We start from the raw sequence: 20,129 nt of genomic DNA, 5'->3' as shown, positions 1-20,129 counted from the left end.
TTTATAAAAAAAAAAATAAAAAAAAAATAACCCGGAATTAGAATCTAATGTTTTTTTGGAACTTTGGTTTGAGTTTTTTTTTTATAAAACATGATTTTCAAGAAAAATCCAAAAAAACCTCCAATTTTGACCTTTGACCCCGAATAACTTTTGTAGCACACATAGGATCGATGGAGATTTTTAAAACATTATTTGTAATGGTTAAAACCCAGCTCTCTACCAATATTTGGCTGTGTGGGAATTTTTGTTATTTGACGACTAACGGAACACAGAATCGCATCGCACAGAAGTGCAAGAGTGATTAATAATAATGATTATAAATCTGTAAACTTATTCAGAATTAATAATATAAAATACATGTATACTTGACTACATACACACTAACATGAACATGTACATACATACATAAAATAGATACATACCTACATAAAATACATACATAAATAAATACCTACTAGAGATTGAGTATAATTATAATATATATACTATAATATTGTAAAGAGGTAAAGTTTCTAACTTTGTTTGTTTGTAGGGGGTAATCTTCGCAAATATTGACCCGATCATGAAAATTCTTTCAATAACAGAAAGCTACACTATTCAGGAGTGATATAGGCTATGTTTTAATATTATTGAACAAAAAATTCAGTGATAATTGTCTTTACTCGCGAAAAAAAAACCGATTTCAGTTACATCGACGAGTAAGTAATACAACGTAAATCGACGAAAAAATAGTCAATTAACTACGCGTTATCAAAGATTATTCAAAAACTAGTTATCAGATCTCGATAAAATTTATATGTAACCACATGATAAACATCAGCTTTCGATTAAATTAAAAATTATCAAAATCGGTACACCCAGTAAAAAGTAATGCGGATTTTCGAGAGTTTCCCTCGATTTCTCTGGGATCCCATCATCAGATCCTGGTTTCCCTATCATGGTACTAAACTAGGGATATCCCCTTTCTAACAAAAAAAGAATTATCAAAATCGGTACATCCAGTAAAAAGTTATGCGGTATAATACAACGTAGGTCGACGAAAAAAGCGTCAAGTAAAAACGCATTATAGGATATAACTCGAAAAGTAGTTGTTAGATCTCAAATAAATTTAAATGGGACCAATTGACACATACCACCTTTCGATTAAAAAAAAATGTCGAAATCGGTCCACCCGGTCAAAAGTTCTGATGTAACATACATAAAAAAAATACAGTCGAATTGAGAACCTCCTCCTTTTTTGGAAGTCGGTTAAAAATAATACTATATGTAAATCAAATCGGAGAAATGCGAGTTAGATGAAAAATATTTACTGTATATTTGCATCACAAAAATAATAATTAACGCCCAACGAAGTGAGCATGGGTCGGCTAGTAATTTATAAAAATATTGTCATTGTAGTAGTTTACAGTTTAAGGTCTAGAGTCGTCGGCACACCTGGTGAGGTGTCAATATTACTTAAAATCTACTCAAAATATTCATGTCAATTTAGTAAAAAAAAAACCCCACCGATCCGGCTCTGGAAGCGGAGCTGCGGGATGCCTACCGCACGGCTAAGGAGGCCCTGCAGCTCGCCATCAGCCGGGGGAAGGAAGCCGCCTGGGAAGAGCTGCTGGCGGGTTTCAACCAAGATCTATGGGGGCTATCTCTATCGCTGTGCTGTGTGGCTACGGCACTAAAGAATTTAGCCACCCCCTCTCTTCCCGTGGGTGTCGTAAGAGGCGACTAAGGGATAACAAGGTTCCACAACCACCTTGGAACTTAAGAAGCCGATCGATGGCGGGATAACCATCCAACTGCTGGCTTTGAAATACACAGGCCGAAGACGGGCAGCAGCGTCTTCGGTGCGACAAAGCCAGCCCTGCGGTCACCAACCCGCCTGCCCAGCGTGGTGACTATGGGCAAAACACATGAGTTCACGTTACTTTTGGCGTAAACTTGTGGAGGCCTATGTCCAGCAGTGGACTGTATAGGCTGTAATGATGATCTCTATCGCGCAGCGCGAAGCAAGCTTCGCGCGCAGGGCGCCCCCGTGACGAAACGATGCCGCCGCATCTCCTCCAGCGGACGGTGTCGGAGCTGTTTCCGCCATACAATACCTACACGTATTTAATTTATCTATATAATGTATCTTTTACTATAATCCTTTTAATATAAGTGATAAATTTTATTATAAACGGCTAAATCGATTAAGATAAAATTTTACATTTGATAACATATTTCATAATCAACTTATAACAATAGCCCTAGTTTTGGTACAGATTATTTCTTGTAAGATATATGTTTATTTAGCTTGTAAACTTATTCGCCGTTTTTGCCTAACAATATGCCTTAAAAATATAATACAAAGTACCTAATTTGAACTATTGCTACCAAGTCGGATATGATGTTTAGTTATTATAAAATTAGATTAAGTTTTTATTCCGTAACACTAGATAAAATATGTATATTTGTAACTATATAAGCATGCATTTTGTAAAAAATTACAAATGTTATCCTATAAATACTTGCCGTGCGATGTCCGGCGTTAGAATATAGCATCATGGAGATTTTGGTATTCTGAGTAGCGTACCTTTATACTCAGAATAACGGTAAAAATTGCAAAACATTTAACACTGTAAACACTTATTCGAATTTCGGAGTTGGGTAACACCAAAAGTACCTACATATACCACAGCGTTGTATCTAGCTGCGGCAATTCTACGAAGATTCTATAAAAATCAAGCTAAATCATCGCAAGTTGTATGGTGAAGTATACGTACGGGAGAGTTAATACGGAGTAGTTTAAATTTAAGATATCCACCTCACCACCACTTCGGCCTATCGTAGTCCACTGCTGGACATAGGCCTCCACAAGTTCGCACCAAAAATGGTGTGAACTCATATGTGTTGCCCATAGTCACCACGCTGGGCAGGCGAGTTGGAAAAAAAGCACAAATTAAGGCATAAAAATTATAAAATAAAAATGACATACATCCGAATGAATTTTCAAATAGTTTTGGAGTCCTTTTAAAATTAATGTTTAAATATTAGTAAATTTGTAATTTCTGTTGAGGTTAACCTATTTAGAAAGCACTTTCCTGGGTTTTCTTTTTTAGAAAATTCTTATAAAAAAAAAACGGACCCCACGTTTTTTTTTACTCTGAATTGAATTATTCTCTTAGTAACTTAAATTTTATTATAATTTTATTTTAAAGTAATTAATTATGATTGATTGTTCGATCTTCTACCCTAATATAAACTCTTTGTAATTAAAAACATATCTAAAATAAAAGTAGCCTAAATTACTCCTTATCACATCAGCTATCTGCCAGCGAAAGTCCCGTCAAAATCGGTCCAGCAGTATTAGAGATTAGCCGGAAAAAACAGACAGACAGATATACAGTCAGATAAAAATTGTAAAAACTGCTATTTTGGTATATGTACCTTGTTAATATGTATATATAAATGTTTATATGCATCTAGTAAAAAGCGGTTATTTTATTATTACAAACAGACACTCCAATTTTATTTATTTGTATTACTTATTTCTGTTATATGCAATCGCTTCAGCCTGTAATATCCCATTATTGGGCATAGGCCACTTTCCCCATGTTCACTTCTGTTATGATCGGAAAACATTTAAAATATTTTAAATCCTAAAAATTATTTAAGACTTGAGTATTAGTTTATTTATTTATTTCTAATCAATAGTTAACCGGGTATACAGTTTAATTATATTTAAATGATAATAAAGGTTAAAATAATATTTATAATTTCAGAAGAAGTCAAGAAATTAAGTTTTATGCAAAAATAAGACGCACTTTCCTACAAATTATCATTGATATTGATGGAAGTGATTTTCTCTTAATTTTAAAAATGCTGAAATACATATTTTTGTATTTTTAATCAAAGCTTAAGCCTTAGGACAAAGTTTCAAGCTTCTAATTCCGGAAATGATGAACTTCCATATAAATTTTATCCCTTTAGAATTTCCGCAACAGCTGAAACACATGTTTTCTCATTTAATCAGTAATAAGAATTAAAATTAGATGTTTCCAGCTTCAAAAATGACGAACATTAAATTTTGCTTTCATGCCTTATTTCATCCCATTAAAACTAAATTGTTCACATATGCTAAATTAATTTTTAATCCGTAGACCAAAAATAAATATCGTGCTTCTAATTTCTAAAAATGACGGCATTAGGCAAACTTTCAATCCCTACTAAACCTTAGAGGTTTAATTTTCCAAGGCTATTTATAGTGGAGTCCTTAGACTTCTTTATTGCGAGCCTATCGCAAAATCCGTTCTTGATGAACATCTACGAACAATTATTATATTAACTTCTATGTTAAATTTTATAGTTCATAGCACAAACAATTGATGTCTTTCATACAAATTGCGTGACCTCTAAGAGCGCCTTAATCTGGTCCTATCACAAAATCTGTTCATAAGAGACGTCTGCTAACTATAAACTACCCCTGTGTCCAATTGCAAGTTTGTAGCGCTAAAAATTAAGAAATTTTACTAAATCTTTCGAAAGTCCTTGGACCTTCTCCATACGGCCCTGTCACAAAATTAGTTCTTAGTAGACGTTTATTAACTATTACTATAAATAAAATATATAAACTACTTCCCCGCCAAGTTTAGTCTTTATTTAAATTGAAATACATGATTACACTGTTATTTCTATTTTATTGTTTTTAAGAAAGAAGACCACCAGAAGCATCGAAATTCGGAATGTGACCAATGCGACGTCTAAAGTCAGCAATTGTGCAGCAGAAACTGTAGCCGATGTCCACGCGGTCGGGCTGCCAATTAATCCAGTTGAAGGCATTGTTGTTACGACATCTGTCCGTGCAGAACTGTAACCTGCGAGCCTCAGCCAGAGTATAGTAGGGGTTATTTATGCTTATAAAGGCAGTGCCACGACGCCTAGATGCATCATAAGCCACCTAAACAATGTTCATGTTGCATTATTTAAGCGAAAATAAAAGTTCTAAATTAATATTGCATAGGTAATGTTCACAAAAATATAATATGCACATTAATCACTTACCTTGTAAAAATATTGAGGTACGGGTACTCTATTGTTGGATGCCAAATAAATGTCTACTAAACGATTGTTGGAATTCCGGAGTTGGGTAACACCAAAAGTACCTGTATATAATACAGCGTTGTATCCAGCTGCGGCAATTCTTCTACGAAGATTCTATTGAAATGAAAAAAAAATGTGTGTGTATTTATGTATGCACGTTAGAAGTTATACTTCATTGTCTAGCTGACTTTACGTTGCTATCTTTTTCTTCGTTGACAAGCTAACTTCAGCGTCGGTTTGTTGTGACGGTATCCGTGCACATCGTATTAATTTACACTCATTATTTTTTCCTAACGCGCCAAAAGAAGTAACTTCAAAAAAAAATTACAACATATCAACAGAATTCAGCAGACTTAAATAAATTAATAATTAAATTTAATGATACCTGTTCAAGATTGTTCCAGTTACCAGCGTTAAATGGTTGCCATTGCGGGGCTGCGTTAATGAAGAAAAAGGTAGACCTTTGATTTGGTTCAAAGACGTGGTCGCTCTTGGCGGTAAGGTGACCGCGGGTAAGAAATTGAGTGTTAGTAATGTATCGGCCAACTATATTGCTTCCTACTAGATTTCCGATGACGGTTCTTTGGCTATTTTGTGTGTATGCGGTATTTATGTTTACACCAGGGAAAAAATTGCCAGCTAAAATATGAAACAAAATGTACCAATTTCCTTATCAAAAAATATAAACGATATTATTAAAGATTCATTAATTTACCTAGCCAGCTTGGTCTCGGGACGCCTGTTTGATGAACAGCATTAGTAGGGTTTTGATCATGCCAAACGTACAAAACTTCCATTCGGTTTTGGTTATAGCACGACCGGTATATAGTGTGAAAAACATTGTTTATGTTAAATCCAACTCTGTACGCAAAATTTTAAAAGTAACTATATATTTTACAACAAAAAGAACATATAAAGAATTAAATACTATAAATTATAATTAAATACTATATACGTACCGAATAACAATGTTATTATTGAAACATCTTTGGTTTGTTCGTTCGGCTATATAGTAAGGATGAGAACTACAAGTCAGATCTCTAAAATTTCTGTTTCCATTCAACCAGCCCGCACCTGATATCACTGCGTTGTTAACGCATCTCGCATTCTGTCCGCAAAATGTAATTTTTATGATTAATTAAAATCAACAGAAAACAAAAACCAATCAAATGATCATCATTTGGCATAGTATGCATAATTTTTATTAATGTGAGAGTCCTGCAGCCGAACTGGCTTCACTCCATATCGACTCGTCGTTCCTGTGGGCTTAGCTAGTGAGGTCGAGAGGGTGGCGCAGAGCTTAGGCAACTCTGCGTTTACCTGAAGAGTGTCCTAGGCGACACAGTGTCTATCTGACATTGTCTAAATCGTATGAAATAGACGGGCTAAGGTCAATGACGATGGAGGTGAGGCTATTATTGATTAAGAATATATATATTTTACTGAGAAGAATCAACAAAAAACTTTTGTGATTGCACGCCAACGAAAAAAAAAACTGACTTCGATTACATCTTTATGACATCTGGATGACAAGTACAACGTATTCCTCCAACGTAAATCTCGATAAAATAAAATAAAATTACATGACTATATGTTTTGATTAAAATGAGAATCCTCAAAATATACGGTATAACCTGTAAAAAGGTAAGGTATATACAATATAACGTCGTCGTCGTCGATGAAAACTAGTCAAGTTAGTACAAACTATTAGAGATAACTCAAAAAACAAATATCAGATCACGATTAAATCAAAATGGCACATGACGAAAGAATTGTCGAAATCAATCCACTTAGTAAAAAGTTATGAGGTAACACATATACAAATACAGTACATATAAATACAATACAGTATATATAAATAGTCGAATTGCTCTGCTCTTTGAACCTGCTCTTTTTTTGAAGTCCGTTACCCGAACCAGGATGCAATCAAGTACTCAGTTAAAAGTTAAAGTTATAATAATTACTCACAGCAGTGTGAACGGTTGAAATTATATTGGGATGACGAATTGACCTATTCGATCCTGGACACGATACAATGATTTCTTCATTACCGTTGAGACGGACTTGCCCACTGTTACCGGTAGGTGCCAGGAAAGTGTTTCTTGATCTGTGAATGAAGACTGGATGAGGCCGTCTAAAATCACCGTTAACTCTGAAAGTGCATCCTAAAAACAAAGAATTAGGTTCAACACTACGAAACAAACTATCTCGACGAAACAAGATCTCGATTGACTAATAAGAAAAAAATATATAAACAGTTATTTACTGCTGTTGCGTGTTTCGGCCGCTAATGTTGAATTAATCCAATTTTGTTCTTCGATTTCAAGCCACTTATCAAGATAGTCTTCAAACTCCTCCTCGCCTAATGTAAAGGCGAATTCTTGTGGATGGGGAAGATTCTTTGGGATAGCGCTTACACACAAGGTGGCTATTGTGATCGCAAGGATTATTCGGAACATTTTTTACAGTGATCCGATTCGACGACCAAAAACTATACAATGCCGTACAAAGGCAAGTTGTTTGGAACAAAGTCAGCGACAATTTCTTTGAACATGATATTTATATGATTTTCATATCTTTTAAATAATATGAAAAATCCGCAACAATTACGACGATAAAGGGATTATGTATGATAATGATAAAGTTTCGAATTATTTTTCGAAAAATCAGAGTTGTTGTGATCTATTTCATTTTGAATTATGTTATACTAGCTGACCTGGCAATCTTCATACCGCGTTGTTTTTTTTTCTTAAATATAGTAATTACATATTATATCAAAATAAAATATAGCCTATCTTTCAAGTTGGATCAAACTAAAACGGTGTGCAAAGATTAAGATCGGTTAAGTAGTTTAGGAGTCCATTGCGGACAAACAATGTGACGCGTAATCTATAATATATATAAAAGCGAAAGGTCACTCATCACGAAATCTCCAAAACTATAACACCTAGAAACTTGAAATTTGGCAGGTAAGCTCCTTATAAGACGTAGGCATCCGCTAAGAACGGATTTTATGAAACTCGACCCCTAAGGGGGTAAAACGGGGGTTGAAAGTTTGTATGAAAGTCCTATGTTTTTGAAGTAAGAGACTTGAAATTTAAAATGTAAGCTCTATAGATGGTGACAAGGTGTCCAAATAATGTATCTTTAGAAATCAACTCCCTTTTGGGGTTAAAACGGGGGATGGTAGGTTGACTCACTCATCACGAAATCCCCGAAACTACAACAGCTACAAACTTGAAATTTGGCAGGTAGGTTCTTTATAGGGCGTAGTCATCCACTAAGAACGGATTTGGAACGGGGTTGGAAGTTTGTATGAAAGTCCTATGGGTTAATTAAAAATGTATGTTCTGTAGATGGTAAGGAGGTGTCCAAATAATGAAATTTGGTACACAGATAGTCTAGAGCTGAGAAAGGACATAGGCTACTTTTTAATGCCAAAAAAGGGGTGGGTATAAGGGGTTGAAAGGTGGGGATGAAAAGTTGTATGGAACTATCAACATTTTTAGAGCGGATTGAACGAGAGGATTGAAACATTTTTTAGGCTGATTCGATATAAATAAATTATGACATTGAAATTATGTAAAAGTTTTATCCTCAAGGGTGTAAAATAACGATAGGGAATAGAGGATGAAAGTTTGTATGTTGAAATATGTAAGATTAATGTGAATATTTTATAAGTTTGCTACAAGAGATAAAATATTAGAGCTATTCCGATATCCAAAATAAACCAGAAGATATATCGAAAAAATGCTGTCCAAAGTCACTATTCCACGTGGACGAAGTCGCGGGCACAGCTAGTATTTATATATAATAAGATGAACCTCGTTAGTTTAGATAAAGTTTTGCTTAAGACTATTTGAGTATATTGAGTCGGCTGTAATATTATTCGGATTAGTTCAAAATTAGGACACAAGCTATGACAGCATGACAAACTTCTGTTTGATGAACTTTGAAATTGATGTGGAGCCCCTTTAACATTATTTTTTACAACAACAGCAAATTTACTATTTCTGTAGAGGAGTTTAAGAATATTTTTTATTAAGTGTAGTTTTGAAATGAGCGAATAATGGTTATTTATTGTATCTAGTACATTATAGTTATACTGTATATACTTATAGTATTACTGTACATATATCGACAAATTTTCTTTTGATCTAAAGGTGGTGTGTGTCATTTGGTCCCATTTAAATTTATTTGAGATCTAACAACTACTTTTCGAGTTATGTTAATTCTAACAAAAAAAGAGTTTGGATAATTCTTTTTTTGTTAGAAAGGGGATATTCCTAGTTTGGTACCATGATAAGGAAACCAGGATCTGATGATGGGATCCCAGAGAAATCGAGGGAAACTCTCAAAAATCCGCAATAACTTTTTACTGGGTGTACCGATTTTGATGATTTTTAACTTAATCGAATGTGATGTAATTATTGCCGATGTTTATCACCCAGGTACTTATCTTTAAAGACACAAAATTTAACATATCTCTGACATACATTTTATCCGATCACGATCTAGCGGCGAATCAGTCCTGTGTACCATGTGTACGAAGGCATGTTCATCTGCATCTACGATAAGGATTATACCGCACCAGAGATATCTCCTTTCCAACAAAAAAAGAATTATCAAAATCTTTTCATAAACGACGAAGTTATCCCCGAGCATACATTAAAAAAATATATATATATTGAGTTTCCTCTGGCCGAATTGAGTAACCTCCTCCTTTTTTGAAGTCGGTTAAAAAAGTCTTCATCCATACCGGCAGTGAATCATTTTAACTCTCTCTTCTACTACTAATCCTTCACGATTTACTAAAAATACCGAGCTGAGCTCGGTCACCCACCATCTTTAAAGACATAAAATTTAATCTTCTCTGATCTAGCTGCTATAATCTGATCTAGCGTCGAATCAGTCCTGTGTACATATGTATGAAGGCATGTTCACCTACACCTACGATAAGGCTAATTCTTATTTGTTTTCTTTATATAACGTGTAAATTTTAATCTAATCAACTTTGAATTATTTAAGCCCTCTTAAATAGCAAGTAAATGCGAGCCCATCAATTTTGATAATACTTTGATTTTAGACAGTACACTCCCCCGGTACATGATGACGACCGTTGCATTGTTATCAATGTGTAAAAATACGACGAATCAGTTTTTCAGACTTTGGGCTATAGACGTAGATATTGCAGATTGTACTCAAAATGTATCGGACTAGGTAATTTATTAGATAACTTATGACCTAGGTGTTTGAAATGACGACTTGATCTGCATAATAATTAATAGTTTCTAAACGAGATGCGAACGTATACTATCAATGCTACGCTTTGAGACTTGATTAGCCATGTAGCTTAAGCAAAAAATAATAAAAAAATTACAAATAATATGACGTGATATAAATTCAATCAAAATTTTAAAGAAAAACTTACTTTTTATATTTATTTGCACGCTGGCGTCGTAATAACATAAGCGCTTCTCGTGTGGTGGTGGTGTTTACCGAGTCAAGTAGTGCAACTCTAAAGCGAAAAATAAGTATTGTTGCCATCACGCTATTATAAGTAGGGAAAAATCATCATTGTCACAACCCTCCTAAGTCTCTCCTACCTAAAAATTTCTGTGAATTGGTAATATTTTAGGGCGAAGGTCGAGCTCCATTAGCTAAACAAGGCTATCTAACTATATTGTCTATGTTGAAATTATCTTATTTCGGCTACAAAATGTACTTTATCTTGAATAAAGGTTTGTTGAATAAAATATTGCTTTTTACCTTCGTCATTATTCACCTAACATGATGGTAAATTAATTTATTATGCCACTGTTTGATTTGTTCCTAACCAAATAACAGACCCGACTTCTGGGTGTAGTACCATATGAATAAAATATAATTTAACCTAATACGAATGATTATTTGGTTATACTTAGGCAAATGTTGCCATTTTTTTTATAAAACTAGATCGGCAAACAAACGTTTGGATTACCTGATGCTAAGCGATTACCGTAGCCTATAGATGTTAGCAAAACCAGAAACATCGCAAGCGCGTTGCCGACCCAACCCCTATCAGGTGTACATAATAACAACCGGGACCGACGGCTTGAAGTGCTCTCTAAGGCACGGTGGGGAGGCCCACAAGGACTGCACAAACACCCAGACCACGGCAAACACCTGTATGGCCAATACAAATGTTTGTCATGTGCGGGGATCGAACCCGCAACCGCCAGCGCAACAGGTACAATCCATGGCTGTAACCGTTGCGCCCACGCGGCGTTATACATACACACATTCTTCTTCTTCTTCTTTAGGGTTCAAAATATTCAATTTAAATTAAATCTTCTTCTTATATATATATAGAAGAAGAACCTTTAATATGTCTATTTTAAAATCTCACCTAACATCACATCACACAACAAAATTGCCATTTTTTGATACATTTAATGATTTTTGTAGACGTTAAATAACTTGAGAGTATGAAAACCAACCTGAGAGCACATATCAAGTTAACTCTTGTGGCTCATACTTAGCATTGTCAAAGTTAGGTAAAAAAATATAGTAATGATCTGTCAAAGTTACCCCGATTGACTATATTACAACTCTGAGCTCTGTATTTTCTAGGTAGCTTAATACATCTGTTCTTTTCAAATACAATGATAAATTATATTACTTATGTTCTATTTATTATTATTATTATTATTACATTGTTATATTCCTTATTACTTGCTTTTTTCCAATTTTTTTTTTATATTTTTTAACTGTTATTTAATTACATTGAAATTACTTAACTTAGATATATTTTAACAAAACAATGACAAAATAAGAAAAATCAATTTATTTTTTTAAAAGACGATTACTTTGGGAACGTGAGGTACAGGGTGTAAAGTTCCTCATTCGCCATCGCAAAGGGAGGATCCTCCGACCAGATTGGTGTTATGTCTGGCGGGCTACTCTACTGCCCCAACGGTTGTTGTCGGGTTCTTGTATATATACTCAATCACTCTGATGACTTTGATAGCGCGATGTAGGATACGTCAGTTTACTCTAGTTTTATATGTCGCGAGATAGATGTCGCTACATATAAACATACAGATTTAATTAAAAATATTTTTACCTATATACGAATTTAAAAATACGAGTAAATATTTACTTTATAAAAAAATAAATAAAAAATAAACCTGGAATTGGACTCTAATGTTTTTTTGGAACTTTTTTTGAGGTTTTTTTTTGTTATAAAACTTACCATTTTCGAGAAAAATCCAAAAAAACCCTCAAGTGGAGGTTTATGGATAATCCTCTTAGTCAGATAGCTTTATCAGTAACCGGTGAAAAAGCCCTAGCGTATACACAAAGAACTTATGTTTAGCGTATACACAAAGAACTTATGTTTATAATAATTGTAATGATAAAAATATGGTCAATTTAAGTTCAATTTTTTTTTAATCAGAAAGATGGATATTGTAGAATTTTAGATGGAAGAGTTTTCCCAAAAATTGCCTGTGCTGTAACTTCATATAGGGAGGGAACGTTCAGATTAAGGAATAATAAGATTCAGAATAAGAGAGGAAATGTAATATTGTAATATGTATTGTAATATGGTAAGTGAATATATAAAGATGGAAAAAGATTGATAGAAGACATATTGACATTAAATTTTTAATTTTAATAAATAATACGGTTTATCTAATAATATGCCTCGCAATTTCACTCGCTTTCACACAAATCCTTTAATTTTTTAAATATTTCCGGTATAAATATCATTTTCATAATAATTATACTTTTCTTTTTCTAATTTGTGTTGTTCTCGTTCTAATAGGTACATTTACTTAACTTGCTTCCTCAGCTAATCGAAGTTGAACACGCAATTCACATTATTTGACTAGCTTCGCTTTTTCTAGTTTACTTATCCCCAATAAGTACAACAAACAACCCTCGCGTATTTCTCACGGGCACGGGATGCAGTACCAGAGTATTCTAATTCTCACGCCATCATCTGAGAAATAATTATTCACGTTGCAGAGAATTAAGCTGCTGTTATGACTCGCTGCCTATAATCAAATCCCCTTAAGAATGCTTGTATTATGTCTAGACAGCAACAACCTTTCCTTTGCACCTTATTAAAAAATAAGTAAATCTTAAGAACATACCTACTAGTCACCTGTTTTAAAGCAGAAAACATTTTTTATATAGGCAAAAACCGACTGACATAACAACATACTTTTTGATTAATACTAGCTGACCGCGCAAACATTGTTTTGCTATATGTGTTATTGACCCTCTTAACCCCCCTCCCCTTATAACTCAGGGGTATGAAAAATAGATGTTGGCCAATTCTCAGACTTACCCGATATGCACATAAAATTTCATAAAAATCGGTCGCGCCGTTACGGAGGAATATTGTAACTAACATTGTGACACGAGAATTTTATATATAAAAAGATATCTAATCGAATTCTGAGTTTGGTACAACCCCAGGAACAGAAAGCAAGGTTCTGTAAACGGCACGAACGGATGTTTAACTATAAATTTAACTGAGGTAGGGCACAGCAGGAATTTCCTGCTCAAAATATGGAGCAGCCCGACTGGGGTAGTACCTCAACCTTACAGAAGATCACAGCAAAATAATACTGTTTTCAAGCAGTATTGTGTTCCTGTTGGTGAGTAAGGTGACCAGAGCTCCAGGGATTGGGGATTGGGTCGGCAACGCGCTTGTGGTGTTGCAGGTGTCTATAAGCTACGGTAATCGCTTACCATCAGGTGAGCCGTACGCTTGTTTGCCGACCAAGTTACATAAAAAAAAAATCTGACCTATAATAATTAAGGCTTCTACTGATATCTATACATCCGCACTTCAATTTTATGGCATAGTAAAAATTAAATCCTTTATCAATCCCTCTGCATTTTATAGGAGGATAAAATCTATCAGTATTATTATACATATATTATAAGTGTAGTTTTCAAGAATAAATTGTGTTGTGCGTGTAGTTTTATGGTCAGTGCAATTGAGATTTCAGATTTTTGATTTTGACCCCTAAGCTAAAACCTTATTTTAGAACCACAGGTAAAACATACATATAAGACAGCATAAAAAAAGATTATACATGATGTAAAAACCTAAATACGAAAACACAGGTAACTTTTAAAAAATCCAGCCAAATCTAATTCAAATGTGCACAATGAAATATTATTCCGATCACATTAGGCATAATAATAGTGGTTAAATAACAAAAATTCCCACACAACCAAAATAATATTGGTAGAGAGCTGGGGTTTACCATTTTAACTAAAGTTTTAAAAATCCCCATCGATCCTATGTGTGCAACAAAAGTTATTCGGGGTTAAAAGTATCTACTTTTATTAAGTAGGTATATTTTTTTATTGATTCAATAAGCATAAACTAGATCAATTTTTCTGTGACTGTCTATTAGACATATCATTAGTATCATTTGAAAACTTTTGATTGCGTTCGATTCGATTGACCAGCTTTTTACCTTTTTTACTTTAGCTATTGTAATGCACAGTAAAGTTATTTTTATACAACGAGTTTTCCGTTTCTTTTAATAGGATTCTTTTTTCTGAAACTTTTCATATTTATTTACGTGAAAAAAGTTTTTTACAATCAGGAAGCACAATAAATAATCTGCAAACAACAAGAATAATGTACATAATCATTCACTGCCGTTGTATTTTGAAGCGGTGTATAGAAAATTCCGCCAACGTAGTCTTGCTTTATATTTTTGTATTGTGACTTTGTAATTCTATAAAGAGAAATGTTTTTAATTTATTGCTATCATATTTAGTTCCAGCGTCTTAGCCGTCGTAAATCGTACGGCGTTAATATTTAAAATATTTGAAAATTGTTTAGAATGGCGATTAAAAAAATTGTACAAATTGTAACCACTACTAAGATTACACATAAACAAACACACAAATATGTGTACAGACTCACATATCCACACCGTTACTCACACCCCCATACGCAAATGCATGCACATGTAGACCATTACAGAACCAAAAAATTTAAATCTATCATTCAGGACATTAGTCTATCACGTTTGAACCACGAGTTGAGCCCATTATCGTTGATTATATTATATTGATTAATGGATTTTTTTAATCGTGTGACGTCAAACCATAATTTTTTATTTATAAATTTCATTTCATTAATTACTTTCTTATCATGGGTATTCATTAAGTATATTATCTAGATTTTAAGCATTTTTTAGTATTGGCAATATAAACAAAGCAATACTAGGAACTCCATAGTCCTTATTAGGATACTCTTTGTCAGGAATCCAAACTCACACAACCATTATGTAAGTTTAAGTAAAAGCAGCTTTTAACAGCTTTTGTAACATTAGCTCGTGTTTTACCGGTAGTACAATCTTATAAAGATAAGAGTTATCAGCTAATAACCTACATTTATAAAAGTTTGATTTCGTAGTCGTTTAATCACTGCGCAAATACAATTTTTACTGACAAAATTACGAGTCTTGAGTGATCGACTGACCCTAATGCGCTATATTAAAGAGTTATTAAGTTTTTAGGTTTTTGTACAATTAAACAAGTGGTCTTAATTTCAACGTTATGGGAAATTTCACATTTCAAAGTCAATATACCCGTATTTGTAAGAGCTGTATGCTTTTTTGGAGTTAGAAATATTAAAGTTTAGTTTTTCAATTTTAAAAATACATAAATGAACTTTGGCCTTAATAACATTAGCCATTAGTGTTATATTATATACTAGCTATACCCGCGACTTTGTCCGTGTGTAATTTGACAAAGAAGTTAGTTGTTCAGTTCGCAGAAATATAAAACAAATAAATTTCTAAAATAAAAGTAGCCTAAGTTACTCTTTACTACATCAGCTATCTGCCAGTGAAGACCCCGTCAAAATCGGTCTAGCGGTTTCAGAGATTAGCCGGAACAAACAGACAGACAGAAAAACAGACAAAAATTGTAAAAAATGTTATTTTGGTATATGTACCGTGTATAAATCCATATGCATTTATTTATTTATTTAACAATTTATGTACACTAGGAAAGCAAAAGGAAATAGCTCTTATAAACAATGCTGGTACAAAGGCACTACTTATCCCATGATGGAATCTCTTCCAGTAGTCCTGCTACAGGAAACTTATAAAACAGTCGCAAAATTAGCGTGTACAATCTAAACATATAGATAATAAAAATATAATATAAATACATAATTATACAATATATAAATAAATACATAATAATTTATACACACGTAGATACAAATAATACGATACTTATACATACACGCATACACATATACGATACATACGAGTGTATTTAGTAAAAAGAGGTTATTTTAGTATTACAAACAAACACTCTAATTTTATTAATTGTATATAGATATAAGTAAAACAACTAAACATTCCATTATCTATTTGTACTTTATTCAAATATTCTAATTCGCACACCAATTATTTGTTTACTTCCTAACTGCAGTTTCTATTTCGTGTTATATACCCAAAGGTTGTCTAGAAGAGATCGCTCTTTCAGCGCTAAGACCGCCTTTGTACATCTTTCATTTCATGTTTTTTTTTTGTTTCTTTTAATGGTGTACAACAAAGAGTATTATCATTATTATTCCGTTTTACAACTATTTTCAAAAAATGCTTAAAAACGAAATTAATGCGATATGGATTAAAGTACAATATAAATACCAAATCATCCTTTTCTAGTAACGTCGAAAGCAATTACGCCGCATTAAAAGTAAATTACTAGATTTACGAAAAGTAAAAGTCGCTTCGCATTTTTAATGTCTAATTGGAATCACATTATAAAACATTTGCATCGCATCGTATTCAGCCTGTAATATCGCACTATTGGGTATACCTATAGACCTCTTTGTCCATGAAGGATTGGAGCTTAATCCACTACGCTGCTCCACTGCGGGTTGGCAGATATGTTAACTACTATGAGTAGGTTCCGATCGTTATCAGATAACATAATAAAGAACTTGTTTTTTAAATATTTAAATACGAATCTAAAAAATATTAATATTTTCATTCACGACTGTTTTGCAAGTTGGCACAAATTCATTGACAAGTGTGTATATGTTAGTTTAATTGGTCACTAATAGATGGCGGTAATTGTATTTTTAATCACGCTAATGTTTGGTTTTTTCTAAAACTTAAGTCAAATGTGTTCCATTCATGTATATACACTTGGAAAATATACATAATAGTTAAATCATAGTGTCTGGTTATTTTATTGTGAAGAAGTGAAGTAGTGAAGTACATCAAAGAAAACGAAGTGTTTTCTAAAGTGGTAGCGGATTGTACATTTGGTCCTTCGAGCCGGATTATTAGCCCTAGCCAGGGTTTTTTGTGAGAGTCGGCATCGACGTGGTGACGGATTGTCATCGATGGTGCCAGCCCTGGAGTTCTGAGCCAGGGATTTCAGCCAAGAAGACTGGCAGTGGCGTCAGCAGTATTGGAGGGAGTGAGAGAGGAGCAGCTGATGACGTCACGGAGACGACCCACGATAAAATGACCAGACCCAGGAGTTAGAAGATAGTTTAGTGAGTGAAGTGCCGATAAACTGTAAGTACTTATCTAATCTTGATAATAATTGCCGAGCTGAAGTGGATCTTAAGTCAAAGAAGATCATAACATTAAAATCATAATTTGTGAATGGACATAGACTAATAATTGCAGAAAAGTGAACTGACGGGTACCTATGCTAAAAATTGTTTATATCCCAAATTGTCAAACATTTAGAAGAATCGATGTTTAGAATATTGACTTAGAAAAAATTGTGTGAAGTTATTGAACATTGAAAATTTGTATTGTTTTGCTACTAGTAATATTTGTAATAATTTAAAACTAACCTATTTAAAATATTTATGTCATTTGTGTCATTTAAGGATTGCCATGGAAACGTTTAATAAACTTCAGGAGAATAATAAAGAACTTATCTCTAAAGGTAAAATCAACTTTAGGAAATCACCTAAGGATCGTATTTCAGTCTCATATGTTGAAACGCGTTTAGAAGCTTTAGAGAATCAGTGGCAATCGTTTTGTGACATACATCGGCAGATAATTACAGAGATTGGTAAGAATGAGTTAGAAACTTCTAGTTATTATAAGAATTCAATTTATGACCAAACCGAAAATTTATACTTTGATTATAAAACAGAATTAAAAGATGTTTTAAATACATTAAAAACCAAAGTTAAATCTGTAACAGAAACTTCAATGGTATCGAACATTAAAGATACATCTAATTGTTTTGTAAAATTACCAGAGATTAGCATACCGAAATTTTCGGGAAAGTATTCAGAGTGGACAAGTTTTAAAGATCTGTTCACGTCATTGATTCACAATAATATTAAATTAGATAATGTTCAGAAACTACATTATCTCAAAGGTCATTTGTCGGGAGAGGCGGAGCAGCTTTTAAGACATGTTCCTATTACTGAAAAGAATTATAATGTTTGCTGGACTCAGTTAACTAATCGTTATGATAACAAAAAATATTTATCTAATAATATTCTGAGACGTTTCATGAGCCAGAAGTATTTGCAATATGAATCGTCGAATGCCATTAAGGAGTTATTAGATAATATGAACGAATGTTTAAGCGCGCTACAGAACATAGGTGTTGACGTCAGTAATTGGGATATCATTGTTATTTATATATTCAGTCAAAAGCTTGATCCTGAGTCCAGAAAGCAATGGGAATTAAAGTCAAATGAAACTGAAGGGTTGCCCACTTTGACTGCTTTTAGGGAGTTTCTAGAACATAAATTTAGGTCATTAGAGTTTTTAGACACTAAGCATATTATTTCTAAACCTTGTAACGCACGAAAGGCTATTAATGTCGCTCAAGTAGAAAGTTTAAATAATGCTAACTTTAATAATACTAATTTAAACTGTCAGTATTGTAAGGCCAATCATAAATTAATAAATTGTAAAGATTTTGCTAAGGCTGATTATGAAGCACGACATAGTTTTATCCAGACCAGTCGTTTGTGTTTTAACTGTTTCAGCCCGAACCATTCCGTTTACTCATGCCGCAAAACCACTAGATGTAGAGTATGTAAACGGAAGCATCATTCGCTGCTGCACCCTCCAAATGTAGTGCAGAGCATGGAGAGTGCCGAGTCCAAAGATAAAGGTGTAGTAGTTTCTTCAGCAACCACATCACAAGGAGTAACTAAAGTAGATACCTGTTATTCAAATAGTTGTAGCCAAGTCCTCCTGGCTACAGCTATTGTGGAAGTGGAGTCTCGAACGGGTAGTATTGGTCTAATTTATAGATGTTTGTTGGATCAAGGCTCACAGGCTTCGTTTATCACGGAGTCGGCTGTCCAAGCCCTTGGACTGAAGAAAATTCCCAACAAGGTTCACATTTCTGGAATCGGATGTAGAAATGAGTCTTTACTATCTATGTCAGTAGTTGAAATCAAACTAAAGTCAATTCATAATCCGCAATTCACTTTGGTCGTCAAGGCCCATGTGCTAAGCAAACTGACATCTTTTCTTCCCTCAAAGAAAGTAAATGTTCAGTTGTGGCCCGAACTAACAAGCTTGAAGTTAGCTGACCCGAAGTTTGACGTACCAAATAAAATAGACTTGTTACTTGGCGCAGAAGTGTATGGTCAGATTGTAGTTAAAGGTCTTATCAAGGGTCCTCCCGGGTGTCCCGTAGCCCAGAACACCCAGCTGGGATGGATCTTGTCTGGTCAAATACACTCAGGTCAAAGTCAAAGTTCAGAGTCGTGCCAAGGAAATACTATTGTTGTCAGCATGCACACCCAGTGCAATGACAATGATCTTTTGAGAAAGTTCTGGGAATTAGAGGATGTTCCAATTAAGAAGAAAATGCTCACTGAAGATGAGCAGAAATGTGAGGAGATTTTTTATAATACAGTGACCAGAGATGAATGCGGACGATATATTGTGAAGCTTCCCTTTCGCGACGTCAACCCAGTCTGTAAAAAGGGAAATTTTAGAGAAATTGCAACTAAGAGACTATCAACTAGAAAAAAGATTATCAAAAAATACAGAATTTAAAGAACAATATGC

The 20,129-nt window shown here is 33.8% G+C and overlaps 2 protein-coding genes across 2 annotated transcripts; one reads left to right on the top strand and one right to left on the bottom strand.

Moving 5' to 3' along the window:
- Window positions 1-4,681: 4,681 nt before the first annotated feature.
- On the bottom strand, window positions 4,682-7,535 carry LOC123670324. The gene is made up of 7 exons (XM_045603825.1): window positions 7,343-7,535; window positions 7,045-7,241; window positions 6,036-6,184; window positions 5,792-5,937; window positions 5,462-5,715; window positions 5,038-5,190; window positions 4,682-4,933 (listed from the first exon to the last, which is right to left on the bottom strand). Exons 1-7 carry the CDS (start codon window positions 7,533-7,535, stop codon window positions 4,682-4,684), a joined length of 1,344 nt encoding a protein of 447 aa, XP_045459781.1.
- Window positions 7,536-17,972: 10,437 nt separating this feature from the next.
- On the top strand, window positions 17,973-20,117 carry LOC123670323. Its single transcript, XM_045603824.1, has one exon. The coding sequence runs from the start codon at window positions 17,973-17,975 to the stop codon at window positions 20,115-20,117; it is 2,145 nt and encodes a 714-aa protein (XP_045459780.1).
- Window positions 20,118-20,129: the final 12 nt, after the last annotated feature.

This window comes from Melitaea cinxia, chromosome 4, assembly GCF_905220565.1.
Source record: "Melitaea cinxia chromosome 4, ilMelCinx1.1, whole genome shotgun sequence".
Lineage (NCBI taxonomy): Eukaryota > Metazoa > Arthropoda > Insecta > Lepidoptera > Nymphalidae > Melitaea > Melitaea cinxia.
The sequence above is the reverse complement of the archived record's forward strand: the minus strand, read 5'-3'. Positions and strand labels throughout refer to the sequence as shown.